Source organism: Xyrauchen texanus, chromosome 28 (genome assembly GCF_025860055.1).
Source record: "Xyrauchen texanus isolate HMW12.3.18 chromosome 28, RBS_HiC_50CHRs, whole genome shotgun sequence".
Lineage (NCBI taxonomy): Eukaryota > Metazoa > Chordata > Actinopteri > Cypriniformes > Catostomidae > Xyrauchen > Xyrauchen texanus.
Window position 1 is genome coordinate 12,548,774 of NC_068303.1, and position 24,827 is coordinate 12,573,600.

Sequence of the window (24,827 nt, forward strand, 5' to 3'; positions counted from 1 at the left end):
GGCATTACCCTGAATAATGCTCGATTACACTTCCTAGCACTAATGCAGAGTGCTAGATAGGACATGGCTGATGTCAAGAATTATAGTGAACTAGGAGTTACATTTTGATCTGTTCTCTTCCAAAACCAATTGAATTGCTTAAGAAGACGGATTAAACCACTGGAGTCATATTCGTTTTATCGCACTATAATAATGTTAATAGGCATGCTGTTTATGTCTTGTGACTATTTTTAATCAACTTGTTTTGAACCGGCAAAGTTCATTTGATTTTTTTAATCCATTCCTTTACTGGAATTGTATTGAATGAAACACTTAGATTTATGGCCATTTTTCAAAATAATCGAATTAGGCTTAGTAACAAATAAACACAAAGGCACTTAGTAAAAATGTGTCCTTTGAACTAAATTTCCTAACTCTTGATGTGTTTTACATCAACTTGCATTTGGGCAGCACACTGACGCTGGGTGGCGCTACCTCATAATTAATCTCACTACACGGTAACCACAGCAGTGCTTGTGATCTTTATTCCTTAGAGCAATGTCATGTGGGTGGTACTGTAACGAAGAACAAAAAAGACGAAGACATAATGCAGCAACAATCCAAGGATAAATACAGTATAGGCTACATGAACTGCTTTCTAAGGAAGTTAGCAACTGGCATTTAAACATGGGTAACTTAAAGAAAAGCTCGCATGGGCTGATTAAATTCTAATCCTTGTATTTGGTTAAAGAGAAATCAAAGACTCACTTCTCAGCGAACCATCAAGTTCTCCAAGAATAAGAACATAAAGGCGCGGTGCGTAAAATCAGTGCGCGTTTCAAAAGAACGCTGTGCCTTTTTAAACAGAGTGAAGTTGCATTTATTTATTTATTTTTAGTTTTGGGGGTGAAACATGCAATTGATTTATTCGGATGGATCGAATGGAAACTTGTCATGGAACATGCGTTGAGATTACAATTTTATTGACCGAATATTCACAATTCGTTCAATTACTATATGAAGGATCAGACGGGCTAATCTGAAACAACCGATCAGCGATCACGGTAAGTAGGTTATTTGGTAGCTCTGTGACTCGTGATTAAATAAAAGTAGGCTAATATGCATAATTTGTAAAGTCAGTTTCATTCCATCATGACTAAATGCATCGTTTTAATTCCATAATATGTGAAACCCATAATGTTAATAGGCTGTTGCACTGTTTGAATGTGATCATATATATTTTATATGTGAGGTTCTAAGAAAGGTCGAAACGTTTTGATTTTCACAGATGACCAACGTTAAAATGGGTCCCATGTTCAGCGGGACGAAGGGCCATGCAATGCAAAAGGAGTTCTTGCGCGTCGAGCGTCCCCCGCCTGAAGGCGCTGGCTCTTCGGCAAATGATTCCCATGCAGCACCTTGGACAGGGGTCGCTCGTTCTAGCGCCGGCTCACTCACGGCACCCCTCACTAACTCTCTCCTACGGTCAAAATGGTCCAAGGAATCGTTAAATGGTTACCCTGAATGCAACTCAATCATGTCTTTTGGGACGAAAAAAGAGATGTTATTCGACACGGGGCATTTATGCAAAAAGTGCATCTCTTATTTCAATGTCTTCAAAAGGGAAGCGCTGAAACAAGTGATTGACGGAAACGCTTCTGCCAAAGTAAGCAAATTACTCTTTTTTTTACTTAAAAAGAATAGTAGCATCCATTTCATAGCATTTTGAGCTGCGGGACAAATTCGACTGTCCTGGTATTGTTTTCAGGCCACTGCATGCGCATCCATACCTTCAACCACATTCTGTCTCATATTTCAATTACATGGGGCGCGTGCTATTTTTCTTCCCTTGAAACGAGTTTAAATCGATTAGCTTTTGCAATTGGTCTCTGATTCATGTGTCACTCGTCCTGCCCTTATTACACTGGGATATGGGGCATAATTGGTGGAATATGAAAACTCAGTTCCTATGAGAAGAAGAGCATCATTTTCAGTGTATCATTTGTGACAGCACATACATTTGCGGGTGACATATGTCTAAGTATTTGGTGGTGGAGAGAAATAGGTTAGTGGACCACTTTCTTTTTTCCAGTATACGGCATATCTTCCTGAGCAATTTTTAGAATTTAGGAGTGTAAAGACAGAATGGGGTTATCTACCAAATCACCAACAGAGAGTGTTGGGTGTAATCTGATTACAAAATTATTAGTTACTGTAATCGAATTACTTTTAAAGTAAAAAGTAGTGTAATACATTTTAAATTCAGATTACAGTCACTGACTTATGTAATAGCTTTTAAGTACATTACTTGGTTTACTCATATTTCTAAAATAATATTATTTTTATAATACATTTAATATATTATTTCATATGTTGTTTCATCATTTTGTAAGTTGCTTTGGATAAAAGCATCCACTAAATGAATACATCTAAATGTTAATGTTCATATGTATGTCTGTTTTGGTTTCTGTGACTGCTAAAGGGAAGAGTGTGCGTCAATGAACAAAGACATTATTTTCAATTTGTTGAGTGGAAAAACCAAAACATTTCTGTGAAATGCATTTTAGAAAGTAAATTGAAAGTAATTAGTAATGTGAGTACATTTGTAGTGAAGTTATTAGTCAATCAATTTGATAACAATTTTAGGGAAGTAATTAGTCATTTGTAGTGAATAAATTTTTTTGAGTAACTTACCCAACACTACCAAAACATGCCTGAGCACTGAAAGCACATGCCTTAAAAACAAAAGTACACATTTAAGTCCATAAACGTGCTTAGGCACTTTGCTCAATGGTAGCACTTTGCACTAATAAATTAACAAAAAATTTTTGTAAGGCCGTTTTAATGGTAATTCTCTTTCAGTATCCTGTTTTTGTCAGACAGTTAAGTAACAAAAAATATATTTATTTAGGCAAAAAATAAAACACAAAAGCTGCTAATAAGGAAAATGAGGGTGCAGAGTTACAATTAAGACAGTAAAGACATGAGTGCACGTGGCAATGACTCAACCAATTGCACTCACACAACACAGATTCAGGATCCGGCCACAAAAACTATAAACAAGACCAACCGAATTGGCAGGATCCTGACACTACATACACAAGACAGGTACAAACACAGAAAAAGTGACAAAAACTAAATTAGAGAGTCGGGATCATGAGTTTCTGGATATGTCTGTTTTACAAAAGACCATCCAACCAGCAACAGCATTGTTCTTTTTGTGCTTCAGGATCCCAAATTCTCCATTCGTCTTTATGACAGCATGAAAACACCTACTGTAGAAGCCTGGGGCGATGTGGAGGGACACTGTGGCGTCTGCTTCACTCACTTTAGCCAGCTAAAGCAGGAGGCCATCCGCACGATCCTCACTCAGGACCGGGCCATATGGGCCGCTCCTACAACTGCCAATATCTCATCTACAAGCCTAGACACAGGCTCACAAACCCTCCCAAGAACCTCATGCCGCCATTCTAATATCTCAAAGTCCCATCAGAGTTCCAGCAATGTGGCAACAAATTACTGGGTTAAAGGACGTAAACAGTTGGGGTCTCTGTGGCCCTTGTCCCCATGTGATTCAGTCTCTCATAAGGTAAGAAACTTAAAAACAAAACAAAAAATAAAAAAAAAAAATAAATAAAATTGTTCACACTTCACTCTATGTCCAAACAATGTCCATCCTAGTAAAATATAAAACCGAGTGCCATATACATAATATATTGTTTAAAAATTGCATCCGATGGTTTGGTTGTAAACTGTGTTTGCACTATTCATTATGTCTATAATAAAAATGCCACTTTATTGGATATTTTGTTACATAATGCAATGGCATTCATGCATTTTAAGGCGTAAGTGTCCAAATACTTTTTTTGGATACTGCATATTACTTTTCCAAATTATAACAAAAAAATAAAAATAGCAATTTTTCTGCTGTTCACATTTTATGTCCAGGACATCCTGCGTGTGCAAAATATAATAACAATCAATAACTATGTGTACTATAAAGAAATACCAAGGCACAAGTGGCTGCCGGCACACCAAATGAGTCTGTTTGTTTGTAGCTTGCTAGCCTGCTTATTCATCTATGCTCATCGTTTGAACCTTTTACCCCGTGCTTCATTTTTCCCCTTCTTTTCTACTATTTCAACTGCGTGAATATTACCATGCGCACCCGCTTTCTTTCTTTTCTTTTTCCGCTTGCCTACATCACTTGTTTCGTCTGCATGCATTAGTTTTCTCCTCTGAGATTTACATGGATTATTGCATCAATCTGAAACATCTGATGATCAGGAACTAACACAACAACAGCAAACAATTGCATGAGGGATTCACATCGATCTCAAATTCTTGCCACTCAAGAACAACCATAACAACAACAACAAACAATTGCGGTAAGTCATGACATCAGCTCATACTATTGCTTCCTGCATTGCATGCCACATGTTTACTATAGCTTATTCAGTCAGCAGTGAGGGGTTAACATGTGATAAATGTAAGGAATTAGTCAGGCTGATGGAGAAGGTTGATGAGTTAGAGGCACGCATCCGAATGCTAGTGGAGGTCAGTGAGAAAGAGAAGCCGGTAGATATTCTTTCGGATGTGGGCATTACAGCGAGCAACACACACACACTTTGGTTCCGGCTGTAGAGCCCCCGCAGCAGGGTGTTTGGGTGATGTCTCGGCGACATACTCGCTCAGCAAAGGGACACCACTCTCCTGTTCCTGTTAGGGTTTCCAATCGATTCTCCCCACTCAGTGATGCACCCACAGAGAAACATGTTTAAAGTGCCCTGGTTTTAGGAGATTCTAATGTAAGAAACATGGAAACAGAGTCTCCAGCCACTATTGTTAAATGTATTTCTGGTGCCAGATCATTTGATATCATATAAAATGTACAAGTGATGGCTAATGCTAAACATAGATTTTCTAAAATTGTTATTCATGTCAGCACTAACGATGTCTGGCTTCGTCAGTCGGAAATCACTAGAGTATGTTAAAGAGGAGTTTAAACTTGCAAAAATGATATTATACACTATAATTTGCTATGGCCCCTTCCCTGCTCATCGTGGTGACGAGGTTTATGGTAGATTAGTGTCACTTAATGGCTGGACGTCTGAGTGGTGTCTGTAAATTATCATAGGTTTGATAAACAACTATGTATGACTCTCCTCTCTAGTAATTTGGCTCATAGTCTTAATAGTGTGACTAACTGGGGCCCAGGTCAGGAAGCAGAACAACTGGCTAATCTGAACGTCTGCTTACTGCCTTGAGACATCACACAGGTCACATAAATGACAACACATAGAGTTACTTTTTCACCAAGATATCACATAGATATTATGTCTGTTCCCTGAACTACCAAACACAAACCCATAACTAAATCATTTGAAAAATATTTATTAAAATAAAACTTGAAAATCTACTGCCTCAGGTTATTGTTATAAACATGAGCCTTGCCTGAATGGTCGAGGAGGAGGTGTTTATGCAATTTACAGTGAAGTTTTTGGTGTTATGTTTGATACCGATCTGTGCTTTGAAAGTCACATTTCCAATGCTTGTAGAACAGCATTCTTCCACCTCAGAAATATTGCTAAATTATGACACATGCTCTCTGTTGCTGATGCCAAAAGAGTTAATGCGTTCATGACTTCAAGACTAGATTATTGTAATGCATTACTGGGAGGATGTCCTGCAAGTTCAATAAATAAACTTTTATTGTTTAAAAATGTAGCAGCCAGAGTGCTGACTTGAACAAGAAATATGATCATATTAGCCCAATTTTACCTGTTAAATTTCATATTCATTAAACATTTTTGTTAACTACACTACCAGTTCAAACTTTTGAAACACTCAACTGAAATGTTTCTCATGATTTAAAAATCTTTTTTCAGAAATGTTTGAATATAAAATATAATTGTGCCACCATATAATTTTTTTCATTAAAAAAATAAAATGTAATTAAAAAAAAGTTTTTGAAATTGATGTCTTGGACCAAATAGTTCAAGTTCAAGTTCAAGTTTATTTATAAAGCACACTTAAAAACAACAAGTGTTGTAACCAAAGTGCTGTACAATTTTTTTACAAACATTAATAACAGAATTAAATAGAACTTATAAAATGTTAATAAGAACAAATTAATAAAACATTATAAAACCTACACAAAAAAATTATAATTCTCAACCAACATTATAGGCTAAAGAGAAAAAATGTGTCTTCAATCTAGATTTAAATATAGGCAATGAGGAAATAGACCTAACAACAAATGGGAGTGCATTCCACAACCTGGGGGCCGCAACCACAAATGCCCGATCACCTTTTTTTCAAACGGGATTGAGGAACAGAGAGGAGTAACTGATTTGATGATCGAAGAGACCTAGGTGCCGAATGTAGATGAAGTAAATCGCCAATGTACTGAGGGGCTAAACCATGCAAGGCCTTATAAACATAGAGCACAACCTTGAATTTAACTCTGTAACTAACTGGAAGCCATTGTAGGGAAGCGAGAACTGGGGTAATATGCACTCTTTTCTTGGTACCAGTTAGAAGTCTAGCTGCTGCATTTTGGACTACTTGCAGACGTGAGAAAGAAGATTGAGACAGACCCACATATAAGGCATTGCAGTAATCCAGCCGGGATGTAATAAGAGCATGAATCACTATTTCCAAGTCCTTCTGTGAGATAAACTGTTTTAATTTAGCAATGGACCTTAGATGAAAAAAGGTTCCTTTAACAGCAGCATTTATCTGCTTATCAAATAATAAGTCAGAATCAAAAATGACACCCAAGTTCTTAACTCTATTGTGCATGGTTAAAGACAAAGTACCCAACTAATTTTCAATGTCGACGATGAGTCAAAAGCAATGACCTCGGTTTTATCCACATTAAGCATGAGGAAGTTTTCAGATATCCATAATTTAACTTCTTCAAGACAGGAGATGAGATTAATGATGGAACAACTATCGTTAGACCTGACAGGAAGGTAAAATTGTGTGTCATCAGCATAACAATGATAGGCTAGACTGTACTTCTGAAAGATGGAGCCTAAAGGGAAGCATATAAAGAGAAAAAAGTAGAAGACCCAACATAGAGCCTTGTGGAATGCCACATGTGAGCAGTGTTGGGGAAGAGAAGTGATTATCAATACTTATAGAAAACGTTACTTCCTTAAGATATGAGGAAAAACAGTTTAATGCAGCTCCCTGGAAAGAAAAGCAGCCATAAGTGCCCAACATAGATGGGAACTGCTTCAATACTGTTTAAAAAGCATCCCAGTCTGATATCTCAAGAAGCTGGTTGAGACAATGTCAATAGTTCATGTCTGCAAAGTCTAGGCAAAGGGTGACTACTTTGAAGATGCTAAAATATAACACAATTTTGATTTATTTTGGATTTTATTTAGTCACAAAATAATTCCAATAGTTCCATTTATGTTATTCCATAGTTTTGATGACTTTAATATTATTCTAAAATGTGAAAAAAAAAATATATAATAAAGAATGTGTAAGTGTTTCAAATCTTTTGACTGGTAGTGTACTTACAAAGCTTTGAATGGTCTAGCTCCGCAGTACTTAAGTGACCTTCTACCACGCTATATTCCATCACATTCATTATGATCACAAAATTCTGCCTTATTAATAGTTCCTAGAATATCAGAATCCACAAAAGGAGGTAGATAATTTTCCTGTTTGGCTCCTAAACTAAAGAATAGTCTCCCTAACACTGTTTGGGACGAAGACACAAAAACTCAGTCTAGACTAAAGACTCATCTATTTAGCCAGGCATACACCTAATTTATCCTTCAATCCACAATTAGGCTGCTTTAGCTAGGTCTGCCAGAACTAGAAACATTTATCAGAAACATTTATCATGCTCTATAACTATGAAAATGTTTTAATTGCATATACGCTAATATTATTCTATTTGTTTCCCTGTCTCAAGTTTGTATTTGTATCCCGAGGTTACCAGAGCCAGCCAGATCCACCTCCATTCCTGCTTGGTGTTGGACTCCACTGCTCTGTGTCTCTGAGGGATGACAACTAAATGCAGCCAGTGCCAACAGTCTATTATGATGGATTTCAGGGAATGAACTCAGAAATGACCTGCTGGTTGAACTGTTATGCACCTCACTGGTCACTGCCTGCATCACCTTGGTCTAATGATGGACTGCACTCTGAAAATGGAATACATAGACTTTCAATTATTTGCCAACAAAAGCCTTCATCGGCCAACTGACAAAAGACAATGCATCAATTTGAATTTCTGCAGTTAATCCAGGCTGAACTTCAAAGACATTAGACATGAACCAGTTCATACAAAATCTTTGTTTAAGCACTGGTCCTTAACACTTACTTATCGTAAGTGTTACTTTTAATCTTTTTAAACCATGACTTGCACTGCACATAAATAACTAATATTGGCATTATATTAATGCTGGTTAGCCAGAGGGGAACTGGCCCCCACAGTGAGCCTGGTTTCTCCCAAGGTTATTTTTCTCCATCAACCAAAATCTTATGGAGCTTTGTGTCCCTTGCCACAGTCACCTTCGGCTTGCTCACTAGGGTTCATAATACAATTATTTTAAAATTATTTTTATACACAATTTACAGTCATATTTAATCAAGCTACACAATGATGACTAAGACTTTATAATTGTTACAGTTTCATTTTCTGTTAAAGCATGATTTTCTGTAAAGCTGCTTTGAAACGATGTGTGTTGTGAACAGCACTATACAAATAAAAATTATTTGTATTGAATTGATTTTACTTGACTTTATAAGTATGTTAATATTTACAGCCCTCAAATCACCTTCAGTTATATTCATGCAGTGAATACAGCCTAACTTATCTCGTATATGGTTAAGCCTAAAAGTTATGTCTGCCATAGAGCAGCCTTCTCAAAAAATAAGTGTGATCAATATAACTGCAATATTTAAGGGCCATTAAAAAGTTCATACTCTGGGCTTAATCGTAAATACAGACGCAATGAGAATGCATTATAAGAGTGGGGCACAGACTGTAGTCTTAGACAGCTCCATCAGCACTCACAGTAAGATCTTTATGCAACACTGACCAAGTCCATGATGGCATTTCAAGTCCATTATTCCAGCTCTATTTCATTACACAAACATCCAAGGTGGATTCACTCAAACCTTATGCACTTGAAGTGGAATTTAAAAAACTGTTTTAATACATGGAGTAAAAGCAGAACAGATGCATTTTGTAGGATTTTATTTGGAATGGTAAACATAACACTGATGGCCAGTGGACGGCCGCATGCTTTTATGGAATGCGTAACTGCGGAAATAAGACGCATTTAATATGCAAATAATTAAATCTTAGATTGTCTCTGTAGAACAGTGATGTAAGAGAAAGAAAGAAGAGACAGAGAGGAGAGTAACAGTAGAGCCAATATTATTCAGCCTCAGGGTTGCTCCCAGCACTAATTGGCATTGAATTCTGGCAAGATGTACTTAATGGAAAGGAGCAAGGAGGGGCACCTATTTCACATGGCTGGATTTAAACATTGATGAGACATAAAGGCAGGGAGTGCTCAGCGATCATGACTTTGGAAATGTGGATTAATGCAGGCAAGCGATGGCTTCATTCAAAGAGAGGCAAAGGAAAAAGCCTGAATATTGTTTTGGGCTGCCAGGAAGAGGTTAAATGTTGGACTGAAGCATGACTCCTCCGGTCAGTGCCTGTAGCCTCAGGTAGGCATTTTTTTATGCTTAGACACATTGTAAGGAAGTTCATGACTTCTGCAAATCTGAGTCAGCTTCAGCTGAAATTGTAACATTCCCTAATAATAGTGCCTGACTGCAGTGCATTACACACCTGCATTGTATCACAGTGTTTTCATGTGCTATTTACTGTATATTGTTTGGGGTCATGGTGTGGTATTCATGTGCAAATGAAGTATTTAAATCAATGTCAGAAATAATCTTGTTTAATTGATTTAGAATATATTTAATAAGGTTAATGATTGTTATTATACACTGCAAAAAAAAACATATTTATGTATATTTATGTATATGTTTGTGTGACTATCCAGTAAAAATATCTAAACATCCTTTAACAAAATCTTTAACTAAATTAATAAAAATTGAATATATTTATTTTATTAATTTAATTTAGTAAAACATTACTCAATTCAATATGATTGATGTTTTTTTTTTTTTTTGCATAAATCTAACACAAAAATAGTTTTTTAAAGAAAAATTATTTGCCATTTTTTCTGGTAAACAAGACAAAAATACTGATTAAGACTATCAGTTAACCATAATAACATTAGGTTATCTTTTTCAGACCTTACAGATTCCTTTGCATTCAGAAAAGGCGGATGAGAAGGACTGCATGTCTTCTAAAGCGCTATGCAACTACAACGCCTCACAGCCATCAAGAGCTTCTAGTATGTCCTCCCTGATACCAGCAGGAACCTCTGCTGCCTTGTCATTTGTAACCAGGTAATAGCTAAAGTCAGTAACCATTTTCAGAAATTAATCAGCAGAGAACCATTCAACTCCAAAGATACCGATGGTGCTTACCCATTAATTTTACTAAAGGAATAGTTCACCCAAAAATTAAAATGCGTTATTTACTCATAATTTATTTACACACCCTCATGTTCATTTCAAACTGATATTACTTTTTTCCTCTGGTGAACACAAAAGAAGATGAGATGTTAGGCAGAATGTTAGCCTCAGTCACCATTCACTTTCACTGTATGTAATAAAGATGTAATGAATGTGAATGGTGACTGAGGCTAACATTCTGCAAAAAATCTCCTGTGTTTTGACAGAAAAAAACGAAACAAAAAAATTAACAAAATAATCAGCAAAGTAATATTGGTAATGTGCTATTGATCTTCACCTTGTGCATGATTATAAAATTATTCTAAACATTTAAATGTTAAGGCTGTCGGCTTAACTAGTTAAATCAGTGTGATTACGCTTTTTAATGATTAATTAGTTATTAATTCTGCACCCTGACTGCATTTAAATTTCATAATAATACATTTTCATTAAATTGTAATGTCTTTGAATTATCTGGATTATTTATATATGTGTGTGTGTGTGTGTGTGTGTGTGTGTGTGTGTGTGTGTGTGTGTACATATATATATATATATATGTATATACACTTTATATACACTTACTGACCACTTTATTAGTTACACCTGTACACCTACATATTCATGCAATTATCTAATCAGCCAATCGTGTGGCGGCAGTGGAATGCATAAAAGCATGCATATATGGGTCAGGAGCTTCAGTTAATGTTCACAACAACCATCAGAATATAGGGAAAAAATTTGATCTCAGCGATTTCAAAGTGGCATGATTGTTGGTGCCAGCTGGGCTGGTTTGAGTATTCCTGCAACTGCTGATCTCCTGGGATTTTCACACACAAAAGTCTCTATAGATTACTCAGAATGGTGTCAAAAACAAAAAACATCTAGTGAGTGGCAGTTCTGCAGACGGAAATGCCTTGCTGATGAGAGAGGTTAACAGAGAGTGATCAGACTGGTTCGAACTGAACAAGGCTACGGTAACTCAGATAACAACTCTGTACAACTGTAGAGAGCAGAACAGCATCTCAGTATGCACAACACATCGAACCTTGAGGCAGATGGGCTACAACAGAGAAGACAACATCAAGTTCCACTTCTGTCATCAAAGAACAGAAACTGAGGGTTCAGTTGGCATACTATCTGTGTACCTCTGCAGAAATCGAGATTCATCAGACCAGGCTATGTTTTTCAAGTCTTTAACTGTCCAATTTTGGTGAGCCTGTGCACACTGCAGTCTCAGCTTTCTGTTCTTGGCTAACAGAATTGGAACCCGATGTGGTCTTCTGCTGTTGTAGCCCATTCACCTCAAGGTTCAATATGTTGTACATTCTGAGATGCTGTTCTGCTCTCTACAGTTGTACAGAGGGGTTATTTGAGTTACCATACCCTTTCTATCATCTCAAACTAGTTTGACCATTCTCTGTAGACCTCTCCCATCAACAAGTCGTTTCCATCCGCAGAACTGCCACTTACTGGATGTTTTTTGTTTTTGCCACCATTCTGAATAAACTAACCATACGCCCCATTGAGAGTGAGAACCACTAATCGCTACCACGAGGAGGTTACCCCGTGTGACTCTACCCTCCCTAGCAACCGGGCCAATTTGGTTGCTTAGGAGACCTGGCTGGAGTCACTCAGCACACCCTAGATTCAAACTCCCGACTCCAGGGGTAGTATTCAGCATCAATACTACCCATGCCCCTGGTGTTATGTTTTTAATTATCATTAGTTAGGGGCTTATTTTGGCAAATATTTAATTTTGCGATTAATTACAATTAATTAATCTGCATATCTTGTAATTAATTTGATTAAACATTTTCTTCAACTGACAGCCCTTTTTACTTTGATATTCAGTGAATATAGATGAGATGTTGTTTCGAGGTATTCAGTACATGTATCTGTCTTTTCTACTATATCAAATGACAACATCTACAGGGCAGTACAAAAGCTGAATGGAATGGTTAGGAGAGGGAGGCACTGCTCAGAGAGTGGTGCTTCCCAACACCCAACCAACTTCAGTAGTCTTCTGCAGAAGTCTCCCCCTCCAGTACCAGTGAACCTTTTGCAGTTAACTAATAAAAGCAAGGAAACACCTGGGATGGGGAAGGTATGGCTCAAATGCTTATTATTAAACTACACAAGATATCAAAATATTTTACTAAACAAAAATGTATGGCTTATATTTCAATAAAAAATAGTAATGTTTAGTTATATTGTAATGTATAGTTTGATTATCTGTGTAATGCTACACTATTAGTAAATGAATATGCATTTTGTGGTTTAAATATTGTTGTATTCAAAACAGGCATATTCTGCATGTATAGCCTAAGTATGACACTTCATGTAAACTCAGCAAAAAAAGAAATATCCTCTCACTTTCAACTGCTTATATTTTCAGCATATTTAACACGTGTAAATATTTATATGTACATAAAAAGATTCAACAACTAAGACATAAACTGAACAAGTTTCATAGACATGTGACTAACAGAAATGAAATAATGTGTCCCTGAACAAAGGTGCATTAAGTACTGCAGTACAGCTCCTCCTCATTGGACTGCACCAGATTTGCCAGTTCTTGATGTGAGATGTTACCCCACTATTCCACCAAGGCACTTGCAAGTTCCCAGATATTTCTGGCGGGAATGGCCCTAGCCTTCACCCTCTGATCCAACAGGTCCCAGATGTGCTCAATAGAATTGAGACCCAGGCTCTTCGCTGGCCATGGCAGAACACTGACATTCCTGTCTTGCAGGAAATCTCGCACACAATGAGCAGTATGGCTGGTGGCATTGTCATGTTGGAGGTTCATGTCAGGATGGGTCTGCATGAAGGGTACCACATGAAGGAGGAGGATGTCTTCCCTGTAACGCACAGCGTTGAGATTGCCTGGATTGACAACAAGCTCAGTCCGATGATGCTGTGACACACCGCCCCAGACCACGATGGACCCTCCACCCCCAAATCGATCCCGCTCCAGAGTACAGGCCTTGGTGGAACGTTCATTCCTTTGACGATAAACACAAGTCCGACCATCACCCAGGTTTTGTGAGACAAAACTGCGATTCGTCAGTGAAGAGCACTTTTTGCCAGTCCTGTCTGGTCCAGCCAAGGTGGGTTTGTACCCATAGGTGACGTTGTTGCCAGTGATGTCTGGTAAGGACCTGCCTTACAACAGACCTAGAAGCCCTCAGTCTAGCCTCTCTCAGCCTATTGCGGACAGTCTGAGCAGTGATGGAGGGATTGTGCTTTCCTGGTGTATCTCAGACAGTTGCTGTTGCCATCCTGTACCTGTCCCGCAGGTGTGATATTCGGATGTACTGATCCTGTGCAGGTCTTGTTACATGTGGTCTGCCACTGCAAGGATGATCAGCTATCCTTCCTGTCTCCCTGTAGCACTTTCTTAGGTGTCTCACTGTACGGAAATTTCTATTTATTGCCCTGGCCACATCTGCAGTCCTCATGCCTCCATGCAGCTTAATCACGTTCACACTCATGAGCAGGGACCCTGGGCATCGTTCTTTTAGTGTTTTTCAGAGTCAGTAGAAAGGTCTCTTTAGTGTCCGAAGTTTTTATAACTGTGACCTTAATTGCCTACCTAAGCTGTTAGTGTTTTAACGACCATTCCACAGGTGCATGTTTATGAATTGTTTATGGTTCATTGAACAATCATGAAAAACATTGTTTAAATCCTTTACAATAAAGATCTGTAAAGTTATTAGAATTTTTACAACATTTCTTTAAAAAAAACACTGTCCTGAAATGTGGACATTGTTTTTTTTTTTGCTGAGTTTATATGATGATTAGATTTCCTTCAGTCTTTCCTTGAAATATGTCTGATCTCCTCGTGCCTCACATTGTAGGGAAACATGGGGTTACTTGTATAACCTCTAAATTTGAAGCAAATGGCCTTCCCATTCCATTGCACCTCCTCCTTGAGGAGGGAAATCAATTTAGTTTAATTGTAGATTGCACTGACTTCACTCTCTAGAGTTAATGCTGATGGGACTGGTCTTAAGTTTCACATTATATCACTCTCAGGGTAGCACCTGCAGTTAGATCGCACTCAGCCTTGCACATCCAGCAACTGTAGCAGAGATAATGGATTCTTAAATAATTCATTTCTCGTAAATATGATTTGACAGTCTCAGGATAGTGAAGATAATATCCCTAGAAAATGCATTTGGTATCAGACAAAGCATTAACCTAAAAAGGTTTAGAATTGTATTTGATTAAATCATGAAAGAATGAGATATTTCAAGTCTTGAGTTTTGAGTAATCAATATTAGCATTGCATGTACTGTATGATTATAGTTACTGGAACCAGGACATTTGTATCTGTAAAAGTCGAACTAACTAATAATTAATCCAGCACTCTGCAATTCAGATAGCATTAAATCTTAATGCATATACAGTCTTCATGATCATTACATTAGCGTAGCACATCACTGTTGTCCACAGTGGTTTGGCAGTCTGTTTCACCCCTTTTATCTTATGCATTAGATAGTACTTCATTATAACATTTGTAATTATTTTAATAAAATACAATTTACAAAGAAATTAAGGCATGTAAGCCATTCCATGATTTTGTTACTGTATGTATATTTTAAGATTGGGTGATTCAGTAACTGACTTTAAAGTGTCAAATTAGTCCACATTTTTTAAATATTATTTATATTATTGTTAAAATTCCAAAATGATGCAATGTTGACTGCTGTTTATTGTAGATTTATTATAGGTTATACATAATATATAATTAGCATATTGTTGATCAACTAAATTTATCATCAACTTACTTTGTATTCTTTGTCTTTATCCTTAAAAACATTATTGATTTTGGTATCATTTGCCCAATTCTAGATTAAAGTAATGCTGCGAGTCTGTTCGGTTCCTGTGTCAAAGCCCTCCCAGTCACACACTTTTAAAGTGGACCTGCGCAAGAAACAGATCACAGTGCTGGATCCAGCCTCCCACAACCCTCAGAGACAGGCTACTGGCACTGCAGTCTCCCCGAAAACCTTCACCTTTGATGCTCTCTTTGGCCCTGATTCAACCCAGGTCAAGGCTGCTGCTTTGTTATTTCTGTCTTATGATCTGAAAACTGATCTGTCTACTGTTCCGAGCCCATCAGAGATATAATATCCAAACATTTATGACACATTCAGATTTGGTTACTTGAGAGCAGATATTCAGTATCAGGGCATACTTAGCACAATCAATTGAGCTGAGTTAACTTTTAGATGATTATGTTCTCTCACATTTGGCTTGATTTATGGCAAACCAATTCAAGGTCATCTCCACATAATATACTGTAAAAGGCAGAAATCTAAAATTGTTATCTTAAAGGAATGTTCTGGGTTCAGTACAAGTTAAGCTCCTTGCTTGCATTTGTGGCTCATCTGTCCTTTATAACCCCAGCGATTTATGACCCTTATATTTATATATATATATAAGAGGGTCATAAATCACTGTTACTGTTAGGTATTCATAGTGAATGGGGCCAGTGCATATATATAACTAAATAAAATGTAAAGAAAAAAAACCCAACAACATATTTTCAGTCTGAATTTTTTTTTTTGGTAAAGATTACATAAATCAATTTGAAGGAAATGTTAAATTAAGGAAATGTTAATGCGTAAATAGACAAACATATTTTATTAAGTGTACACATGTATAATTTGTATAATGTTTACAGCACAACAGTGTTGTCTTACAAAAAAATAAAAAATAGACTTTATAAAAAATAAATTTAAAGTGTTATTTTTCAGGCTGAAGTTTGTGAGAGCAGCTTGTCTGAGTTACTTCAGTGTGTGGTCGCCGGGACCGATGGTTGCATCTTAAGTTTTGGACAAACCAAAGTGGGTGAGTCAGCAGCTGTATTCTTTGTTAAAACCTTCCAGCATCTTCCTTTAATAAGAAGAAATTGTCAATAATAAGGTAAATATTTCACTAGCATTGTTTAAGAACTCTACTCTCAACCTGTGCTCTACTCATCACTTACATTGTAAATAAATAAAAAGTAAATCAATCAATTATACATAGACGAGACATTTTAAGGCACTGCATCCCATTTAGAGGTTCAGGTTTAGATATCTTTACTTGCTATTGCATTTGACTTGTGGAGTCTCTTAATGGGCATGCATTTTATGTCAAGGAGAGTGGCTACATGGTAGATAATCATGGTTAATCCACTTTATAGTTATTCACCCAAAATCATGACAACAATCTCTAACATGTAACTTGGAGTATGACATCATTGGCTTTTAGCTAGATTGAATTACCCAGCCTCCATGTTGGCCCTTGGCTTGCAGCCAAACATCATAATTCTTTTAAACAGATCTATGCTTGACTGGAAGTGGCTTGCGTTTAATTGGTGATGACATTGCTATAAAGCATTTTACATACTAGTTTGTCAAGTCATTGGCCATAGCCACTTGAGAATATTTCTGAATGACAAAAAAAACTACTGTGAATTGTTATTCTGTGAAAGCCTAAGGGGAGATTTCGTATGATAAGATGCAAGGAAATAATAGCATTCTCACTTTTATTTATTTTGTTTTAAGGAACGTACTACACAATGATTGGCCATGATGGGTGCACCGAAAGCCTTGGAGTCCTCCCTTGTGCTATCTCTTGGCTTTTCAAGCTCATTAACAGGAAGAAAGACAAGACATGGGCAAACATCTCTGTTTCCGTGTCGGCTGTAGAGGTCTGTGGGGAAAACAATTCCATCAGGGATTTACTCTCTGGTGTTGAAACAGGCAACTGTAAGGACACCTATAAGACAGATGCTTACCTCGAAGAAGACCTCATCTATGAACAACAGGCAAGTAATGAATGCACTCTCTTTGTTCTAATACATACAATGTGAACTCTAAGAAAATACTCCATTGTTTCAATTTCAGTGTAATTATATAGCATAAATAATACATATTGCTCCAACTCAGCTATCCAAAAACAAGTGCCTTAAAAAAAAACAAGTGGGCAAGCCAAGGGCACAGAGGCAAAGAATAATGTCCTAGTTGGGTGATAAGGAAATAGATATTTAGGTAGGATGAAGGAGAAGCCTTCCCTGTAAGAAACATCTGTCATTTTGCGTGGCATACTATCAATACAAATTCATGTAATAAGTGCTCTGTAAGTCGCTTTGAATAAAAGCGTCTGCCAAATGCATAAATGTATATGTAAATGTAAATAATGAAGTTGCAATTACGAGCTGCACTATACTTTGGAGACCCATTATTAGATTGTGTTGTCAAACCTGTGTTGTTGTATTACAGCTTTGCAACCACAGTGTGCTAAATGCTCCAACTCCAGAAAGAGCAGCTTTTCTACTAGATGCAGCTCTTGCATCTCGCAGCAGTGGGATGTTGGACAGTGGAGGGACACCACTGCACAGCTGTCACATGTTCTTCACCCTGCATGTTCGCCAACAGCACATAGGGAGTAGCACCAAATCTGGGAGTGAGTTCAGTTGCTTTTTCATGGCTGTAGTAACTGCGTATCTGTGCAGGTTCTTAGTAATGATCTTAAAAAAACTGGGCTTGGATATGTGGTCTTGCAAAGGCCTATTAGATAACATTTAAATTCTAATGCAACACTGAGGTTGGAGGTCACTAAGACTGAATTACACCCAATAAAAGCACTGATTATTTCGAAGCGCTGTTTGCGCTGCTTTAGAGCCCGATTCTCTAAATTATGCATACCAACTAATGGCGCCCACAAAATCTGTGCTGAATGCAGTTTGCATGGTGCAATTCCAATCTTTCAGGCTGGTTCTGAGCTACAGTGGTGGATGCTGCAGACCACCATCTGGCAAACTCTGCTAGGACTGTACAGCATCACTCCACTACGCTGTTCTCCATTATTTGATCTTTATTTGGTGAATTACTGCTGCCATGATTTATAGAAAATGTACACAGACATTCATTTTAAATAAAATAAGTGTGTTTATGCAGAAAGGAATGAAAATCACTTAATTTAAATACTCAAGACACAGCACTATTTTAGCAATGATTGTGCCTGCCTTAAACTACATTGTGGGCGGTTAGCGAATTAGACACACGTTTTTGCATAGTCATACATTTGTAATTTTATAACATCTGTATTTTTTTCACTTTTCATTCTGTTTTAATTTTGTATCTGTTTAATTTTGTTTATAAATATAATGGATATTTTCTTTAGTGAAAGTGGACCAAAGCAAGCTGAGCCTGATCTATTTAGGGAGCTGTGTAGGGGAGAGGGACAAAAGCAATTGTGGAATATGCCTTGCTGACCTTGGAAATACTATCATAGCCAAGCTCAACAGACATAAACATGTCCCTAATAGGTACTTCCAAGTATATCTCAATTATAAAATTAAGCAGAGGAATTTACCAATAGTATATGAACATAAAGCACATTATGAATGTCTATTTGTTCACTACAGTGGAAGTTACTTAGACATGCTCCTGCAAGACTCTCTGAACAATATCAACTGTTCCACCACAATTATTGCCCATATATCCACCTCACCCCAAGACCTCACAGAAAGCCTCTGTACAATGCAGACAGTGTCTCGAATCCGAAGGCAAAAAAAGAAGATCAGGGTACGTTTCAGAAAGTGTTTTATTTCATTAACTGATTATGGACATGTGCTTAGGCTTCTTTTCAAATACTGTAATTTTAGACTGTGCTTTACATCTTAAATTTTTTTTTTCATTATTAGAAATCTTCATCAAGCTCACCGGGAGGAAGAAGCTCAGGCAATGAGAGGAAAGTCAATAAATCCACCAGGCTGAGAACATTCCGGTCCACAGGGACACTGGATCAGGAAACTTCCTCTCCTGGTTTCTTTGGTGATCCAGAATTTCACCCTGGGAGTAATAAGTCTTGTGAGTCGGTCATCTACATGGATCCTTTTGGCCTCCTAAATAAAGAGGATACAAATAGAAGCCGAGAGGTTTTGCCCATTATTCCGTCTTTACTCAAGAGCAAGTTAGAGTCAAAGAAGCTTTCTCTGATGAAATTTTGTGAAATCTCTCCACCACTTGCCTGTCGCATGAAACAAACACCAAAAGAAAAGGCTAAAGAAGAGTCAAAGCCAACAATATTGCAAGATAAATTGGAGTCAGATTTTGAGTGTTTGAAGTGCAACACATTTGCAGAACTCCAGAATCGATTGGGAAACATAGATGGAACAGAGTTATTTGGCATGGACAATGTGATTAAAGCACCTCAATCAAATCAAATTGAGAAGAAATTAATTTCATCTGAAGATCAAGCATCAAGTGAATGGGCATCAAACAGTATCAGACAGGGAAGCCCTACAAAAAGGGACGATATCATTCACAACACTAATGAAATTCCACATGCTGCTGTCAAATGCATTTCAGATATTGTTCAGACATGCTCAACAGAGTTAGATTTTGTGAGGCAGAGTGACCCAGCGCTATCTGGCCAGTCGCCCAGTACATCTGAGCATCAAGCTGAAAAAATGGACGTGACATCTGAAGAAAAATATATATCATTGGATGATCCCACAATTAAACCTGAGACACGAATTCCTCCCACTGGCAAGAGTTCACTAAGATCTACATCCTCCTCTTCTTTTTCTTCATCCTTCTCTGCCAGTTTGGGCACCCCACTGGCTGTTTCTGCAAATGTGAATGAAGACGTTCTAAATTTTACAATGAAGAACCAACAAGAGATGAAGGCCACCATCACTGTGACAGTTCAGCAGCCACTGGATCTTAATGGACATGATGAGCTAGTGTATACTGTGGTTGAAGAAGTAACAATAAATGGGGCCACTGAAAACGACAAGGCGAAAATATTAAGTGCTCATGATTCACACTCTCTCCAGACTTTAACACATGGGTGTCAACCTGTCAGGATTATCGGGAGTGTAGGGGAAGAACAAACTGTGAATTTTCATAGATCCACCTCTAATGTGCAAACTTCAGAGACTGAAATCTCAGTGGCCTTATCTGATGCAACTGTCAATGAACCTGTCCAACAAAAAACAATCAATACATGTATTGACAAGGTAAGCGGCATCATTGATTCAAAAGACCCGCCGCAGTGTGCTACTTCGTTAGAGGTTCCCCTGATTGAAGATGGACCCAAGGAAACACTTGACCCCAATTGTAACCATTCAATGTACATTCAGGTCTCAAAGTCCAGACAGAATTGTGAAATTCTAACTGAGCAGAACTTGTTGTGCTTAAGCAAAAAGAAAGACTTCAAGGATAACTCATGTCCACACGGGAACACAGAACATAAGAATTCACAAAGTCCAAGAGAAACTGAGAGGAAGCAATATATCTTGAAACAGGAAATTGTGGAAGGGACCAAAGATAATGCTCCACTCCCATCAACACATACAAATATCCCCAATACAAAAAAGAAGAATGTAGAGAAAAAAGAAGGGCCAGGAATAGTCAGAAGTGCACAGCTAAATCAGTGGCAGCTTCTGCTAAATGAGAATAAGACTGAAAAAAAATCTCCTCTTGAGGACAGCAGGAAGCAATTTAATGCAAAATTGAAAGCATTATCTAGCAGAAGTCAAACTTTTGATCTGAGCAATAGTGAGAACTTTTTAAGATCAACTGGAAGCTTTGAGGGTATTTGTACCTCGACAAGTCTTAAGACCAAACTCCTTGAAGACATTTGTGGCATTGATGTGGGCTCTAAAGGCCTTTTAGAGCGAGATTATATGCCAGCTCAGTCAAAGAGTATGAACTTGCCTGGTTTTAAAGAAGGCTTTGAGGAGGACTTTGTAAAGTTTCAAGCCAGTGAGAGTCTTGGGAGAGTTCCAAGGTTTTTCCCCATGCCTGATGTTGATGCAGAGGACACAACTCAGTCGTCCAAAATCAGTAAGTCTAAGACAACAGCTGTTAAAAAATGTACACCAAGTTTAAAGAGCCACAAAATGTCTTATGATGCTTGTCCCAAGAATACAAGCTTATCCCCCAAATCTACCAGACACTCAATCAACAGGAGCTCAAGCCTTTCTTATAATGAAATCTCCAAAAACCAAAGTTCCTGGTCAACACAGTCCTTATCTCGAAGTCAGGTGAAAGGTGGTCTTTGTCCCAAGTCCTCTGGTTTTGTCCTGAAAGGAAGAGTTGAACTTTTAAGAAGTAGTGGAGATTCTCTTTCCAGTTTTAGCCAAGGTGGGTCTGATTTAGATGAAAGTGAGGAACTAATGGCAACGAAAACTTATATTCACACACTGCCGTCCCCATACAACCAGATTACAGCTCCACGTGAATCATACCACTGTAGTGGTCATACCAGCGATACCACCAGTGTTCTTAGTGGAGAGCTGCCTCCTGCCATGTGTAAAACAGCTTTACTCTATAGCAGGGGCAGTATGGTCAGTAGTGGTTATGAAAGCGTACTTAGAGACAGTGAAGCTACAATCAGCAGCAGTTCAACACACAACTCCATCAGTGATCAGAGCTGCACCCTTGGTGCTGCTAATGGCACAAGAAGTTCCAAGAAAAGAACCAACATAGGTGAGGATGAAAGTCTTCTGGCATATGATTAATGATATTGCAAAACATTTTAATAGTTTGGATGAGTTAAAAACAATATGATATTCATATTTACTGTAGTTCCTTTATCCACAGGATCCAATTTAAGATGCTCATCTAAAGACAACCTCCAGACACTGAATAGATCCTTTAGTGGGCCCAAAATGCACAGGGTGGATCGGGGTGTTTCTGACTCTTACGAAATTAAAGTCTATGAGATTGATAATGTAGATACTTTACAGAAAAGAGGTGTGGCAGGGAACAAGGTGAGGTTCAAAATACATCATTGACAAAAATAAGTGTTTTATTGTTTATTCACAACCAGCAATCTTTGTGTATCCAATAAACTGGTAGTGTTGGTCACTACTGAGAGCTGGCTCAACCCTTATATTAACTTGATCTTAAAATTGTTGGTGTGAAAGAAGACTAATCTCAGATAAATAACTTTTTATAGTATCTTACGTGATTGAGGGAAACTCGAAATCTACATTTTCAGGGCATAGTCCACTTTAGTGCAAAGTTGAAATTCCTGGAGCATCGACAGCAGAGAATTGCAGAGGTGAGGGTCAAGTATAATGCTCTCAAGAGGGAGTTGGAACATGCCAAGCAACATCTGATGGTGGACCCTGCCAAATGGACCCACAAATGTAAGGGTTAAAAGCCATTTTATATAGATGGATACTGGATGTATATTTCCTTCTTATGTATACTAATATTAGGCACTGCAATAGGATAGAAAACTGTATGATTGTCTATGGTTCTGCTTAAACTTCACAGTTCAGACTGTGACTTATCCATAATTATTATGTTATTTTTGTGATATATTTTGCAGTTGACTTATGGCAAACATTTGAGGTAGACTCCCTGGAGCACTTAGAGGCTTTGGAGCTGGTCACTGAACGGCTAGAGCAACATGTTAATCTCTGTAAAGCACATGTATTGATGGTAACCTGCTTTGATGTTACAACCAAGTGCAGGCAAAAGTTGCGACATCTGCCTTCTGTAAATCATAAAGGGTGCATAGGAATATAGCATGTGAAGACTGTAGATGACCATTTTGTACCTGTTATGCAATATAATATGTGTGCAAAACAATGCCTCTGATCCACCACAGAAGTCTTTAAATAATATGGAAGCTTCCATTGCTGATGAAGCCATGGGCATACTTGAAATCCAATTTGCTGTAAATTCCTGTGTTATAGACAGCTTTAGCATTGAGAGAGGTTAAAAGAACATTTGGATAACTGAACTCAACCTATTGAAACTTATTTGGCCTTTTAACACTCTACATTTTAACCCTGTGTTAAATTAACATAATCCTAGGTTATTAGGGCCTTTCACACTGCACTTAACCCTGCTTTTAACCTGGGGTAAAGCAACAAAAAACCCTATTGTGTGTTATGTTTCACACGGATCATACTCTAACCTGGTTTGGTCAGAACAAATTTAAATTAAAAACATTTTGTTTTTTAGGCCCTGTTCAAAATTACAAGTGTGAATGCAATGTTGCTTCACCTAGGCTTAACACAAGTTTAAAAAAATGTTTATCTAGGGTTTAGCTTAGTGTGAAAAGTCTCACTGAGTCAATTTGACCAACAATTTTGAAGGCCTCAATTACTAAGGTCTCAGACCCTGGCTAGCCCAAACAACTTTCACTGAGAGTTACTATAGCTGCATCCTGTATATAATAAATATAATTTTAACACCCTATGTGCAGTGTGTCACCATTACTGTTGCTCTGTTTCACCATTGCTGTTGCTGAAAGTGCAAATCATTATGAGGACGCTGAGGCTTAGGCTATATTGTAAGGCCCTTGTGTGTATGCACTAATAAATAAGTTGTAATGCATTGTACTGTTTTCTATTTAAATTAGGTTATACATTATTTTTCTGAAATGTTATCATTTATATGTCCAATAACCCACTGTAATAATTACCTGAGAAACATGTTCACAGAACATTAACAGACGATATAAAATGTGTCAGTTCACTTTACACAGCAACACATTTAAGCAGATTACAATGAGTCAACTGATCGGCCCATCATGCTGACAGACTGAGATGAAATAATCCATTAGGAGTTCATTCAGATGTTACAGTAGGACAAAAAACACCCAATTATGAAGTCAGAGACATTGCAGACTGCAGAAAGTCACCACAGTGACAGGGCCTGCATCTACTTCTTTTTGCTCCAATTCCTAAATGTTCATGCCTACTCTATGTTTCCCATTAAAGCGGTGATGCAAGCTCAGAGTTTATTTGTATTTTGATGAAATGGTCTAAAAAAATATGTCAATTTGTTTTGGCTACTGGATTATTGACACTTATATTCTGTAGACTTTTTTTTGTAAATAATAACCCCAAACAGCTTTTTTTTTTTTTTTTAACACAATAATAATTGTGTTAACTAACAAAGATATTCTGATTTTGTTTGGTTCTGTGGGCTTAGTTGAAACAACACACTCCTCAGATTCAATACACAGTTAGCATTAGCACAAAAATTCAATCACAAAATGTATATAAAAAAAACTTTTCAGTTCTATCAAAATGGAAGCTAGTTCACACACTCAAAACTACTTCTAAGGCAAATGTGAGGCAGTTTTCATGAAAATGAAATTGTTCAGTGAAATTTAACAGGCAACACGAATGCTATGTAAACCTCATGCGACAGAACAGTCATTTACCTGATTTAAGGACTAATGTATAATATAACAGAGGCTAGATGTCTCTCAGATTCTGTGGGCAATAATACAAATGGACATGT

The 24,827-nt window shown here is 37.5% G+C and overlaps 1 protein-coding gene across 2 annotated transcripts; it reads left to right on the plus strand.

Annotated features, from left to right (window-relative positions):
• The first annotated feature begins 595 nt into the window (after positions 1 to 595).
• LOC127621598 (kinesin-like protein KIF26B) lies at positions 596 to 24,075 on the plus strand. Of its 2 annotated transcripts, XM_052095263.1 has the most exons (15): positions 596 to 1,043; positions 1,268 to 1,645; positions 3,209 to 3,568; positions 10,283 to 10,440; positions 12,481 to 12,652; positions 15,406 to 15,603; positions 16,314 to 16,407; positions 17,109 to 17,371; positions 17,826 to 18,009; positions 18,730 to 18,874; positions 18,974 to 19,133; positions 19,253 to 22,046; positions 22,161 to 22,330; positions 22,561 to 22,711; positions 22,897 to 24,075. In XM_052095263.1, the coding sequence occupies exons 2-15, from the start codon at positions 1,268 to 1,270 to the stop codon at positions 23,094 to 23,096; spliced, it is 5,427 nt and encodes a 1,808-aa protein (XP_051951223.1). In that variant the 5' UTR covers positions 596 to 1,043; the 3' UTR covers positions 23,097 to 24,075. The 2 variants fall into 2 exon arrangements, with proteins under 2 accessions (XP_051951223.1, XP_051951224.1); XM_052095264.1 differs by lacking the exons at positions 596 to 1,043; positions 1,268 to 1,645 and having other exon boundaries at positions 3,506 to 3,568; positions 10,269 to 10,440.
• The last annotated feature ends 752 nt before the right edge of the window (positions 24,076 to 24,827 follow it).

What these genes read in the sequence shown, in the direction of transcription:
- LOC127621598 (XM_052095263.1), top strand. Translation starts at nt 1,268, where the DNA reads ATGACCAACGTTAAAATGGGTCCCATGTTCAGCGGGACGAAGGGCCAT. An exon ending in ACGGAAACGCTTCTGCCAAA is followed by an intron (nt 1,646 to 3,208) that starts GTAAGCAAATTA and finishes TTTGTGCTTCAG; the next exon opens with GATCCCAAATTCTCCATTCG. An exon ending in TTGGCCCTGATTCAACCCAG is followed by an intron (nt 15,604 to 16,313) that starts GTCAAGGCTGCT and finishes GTTATTTTTCAG; the next exon opens with GCTGAAGTTTGTGAGAGCAG.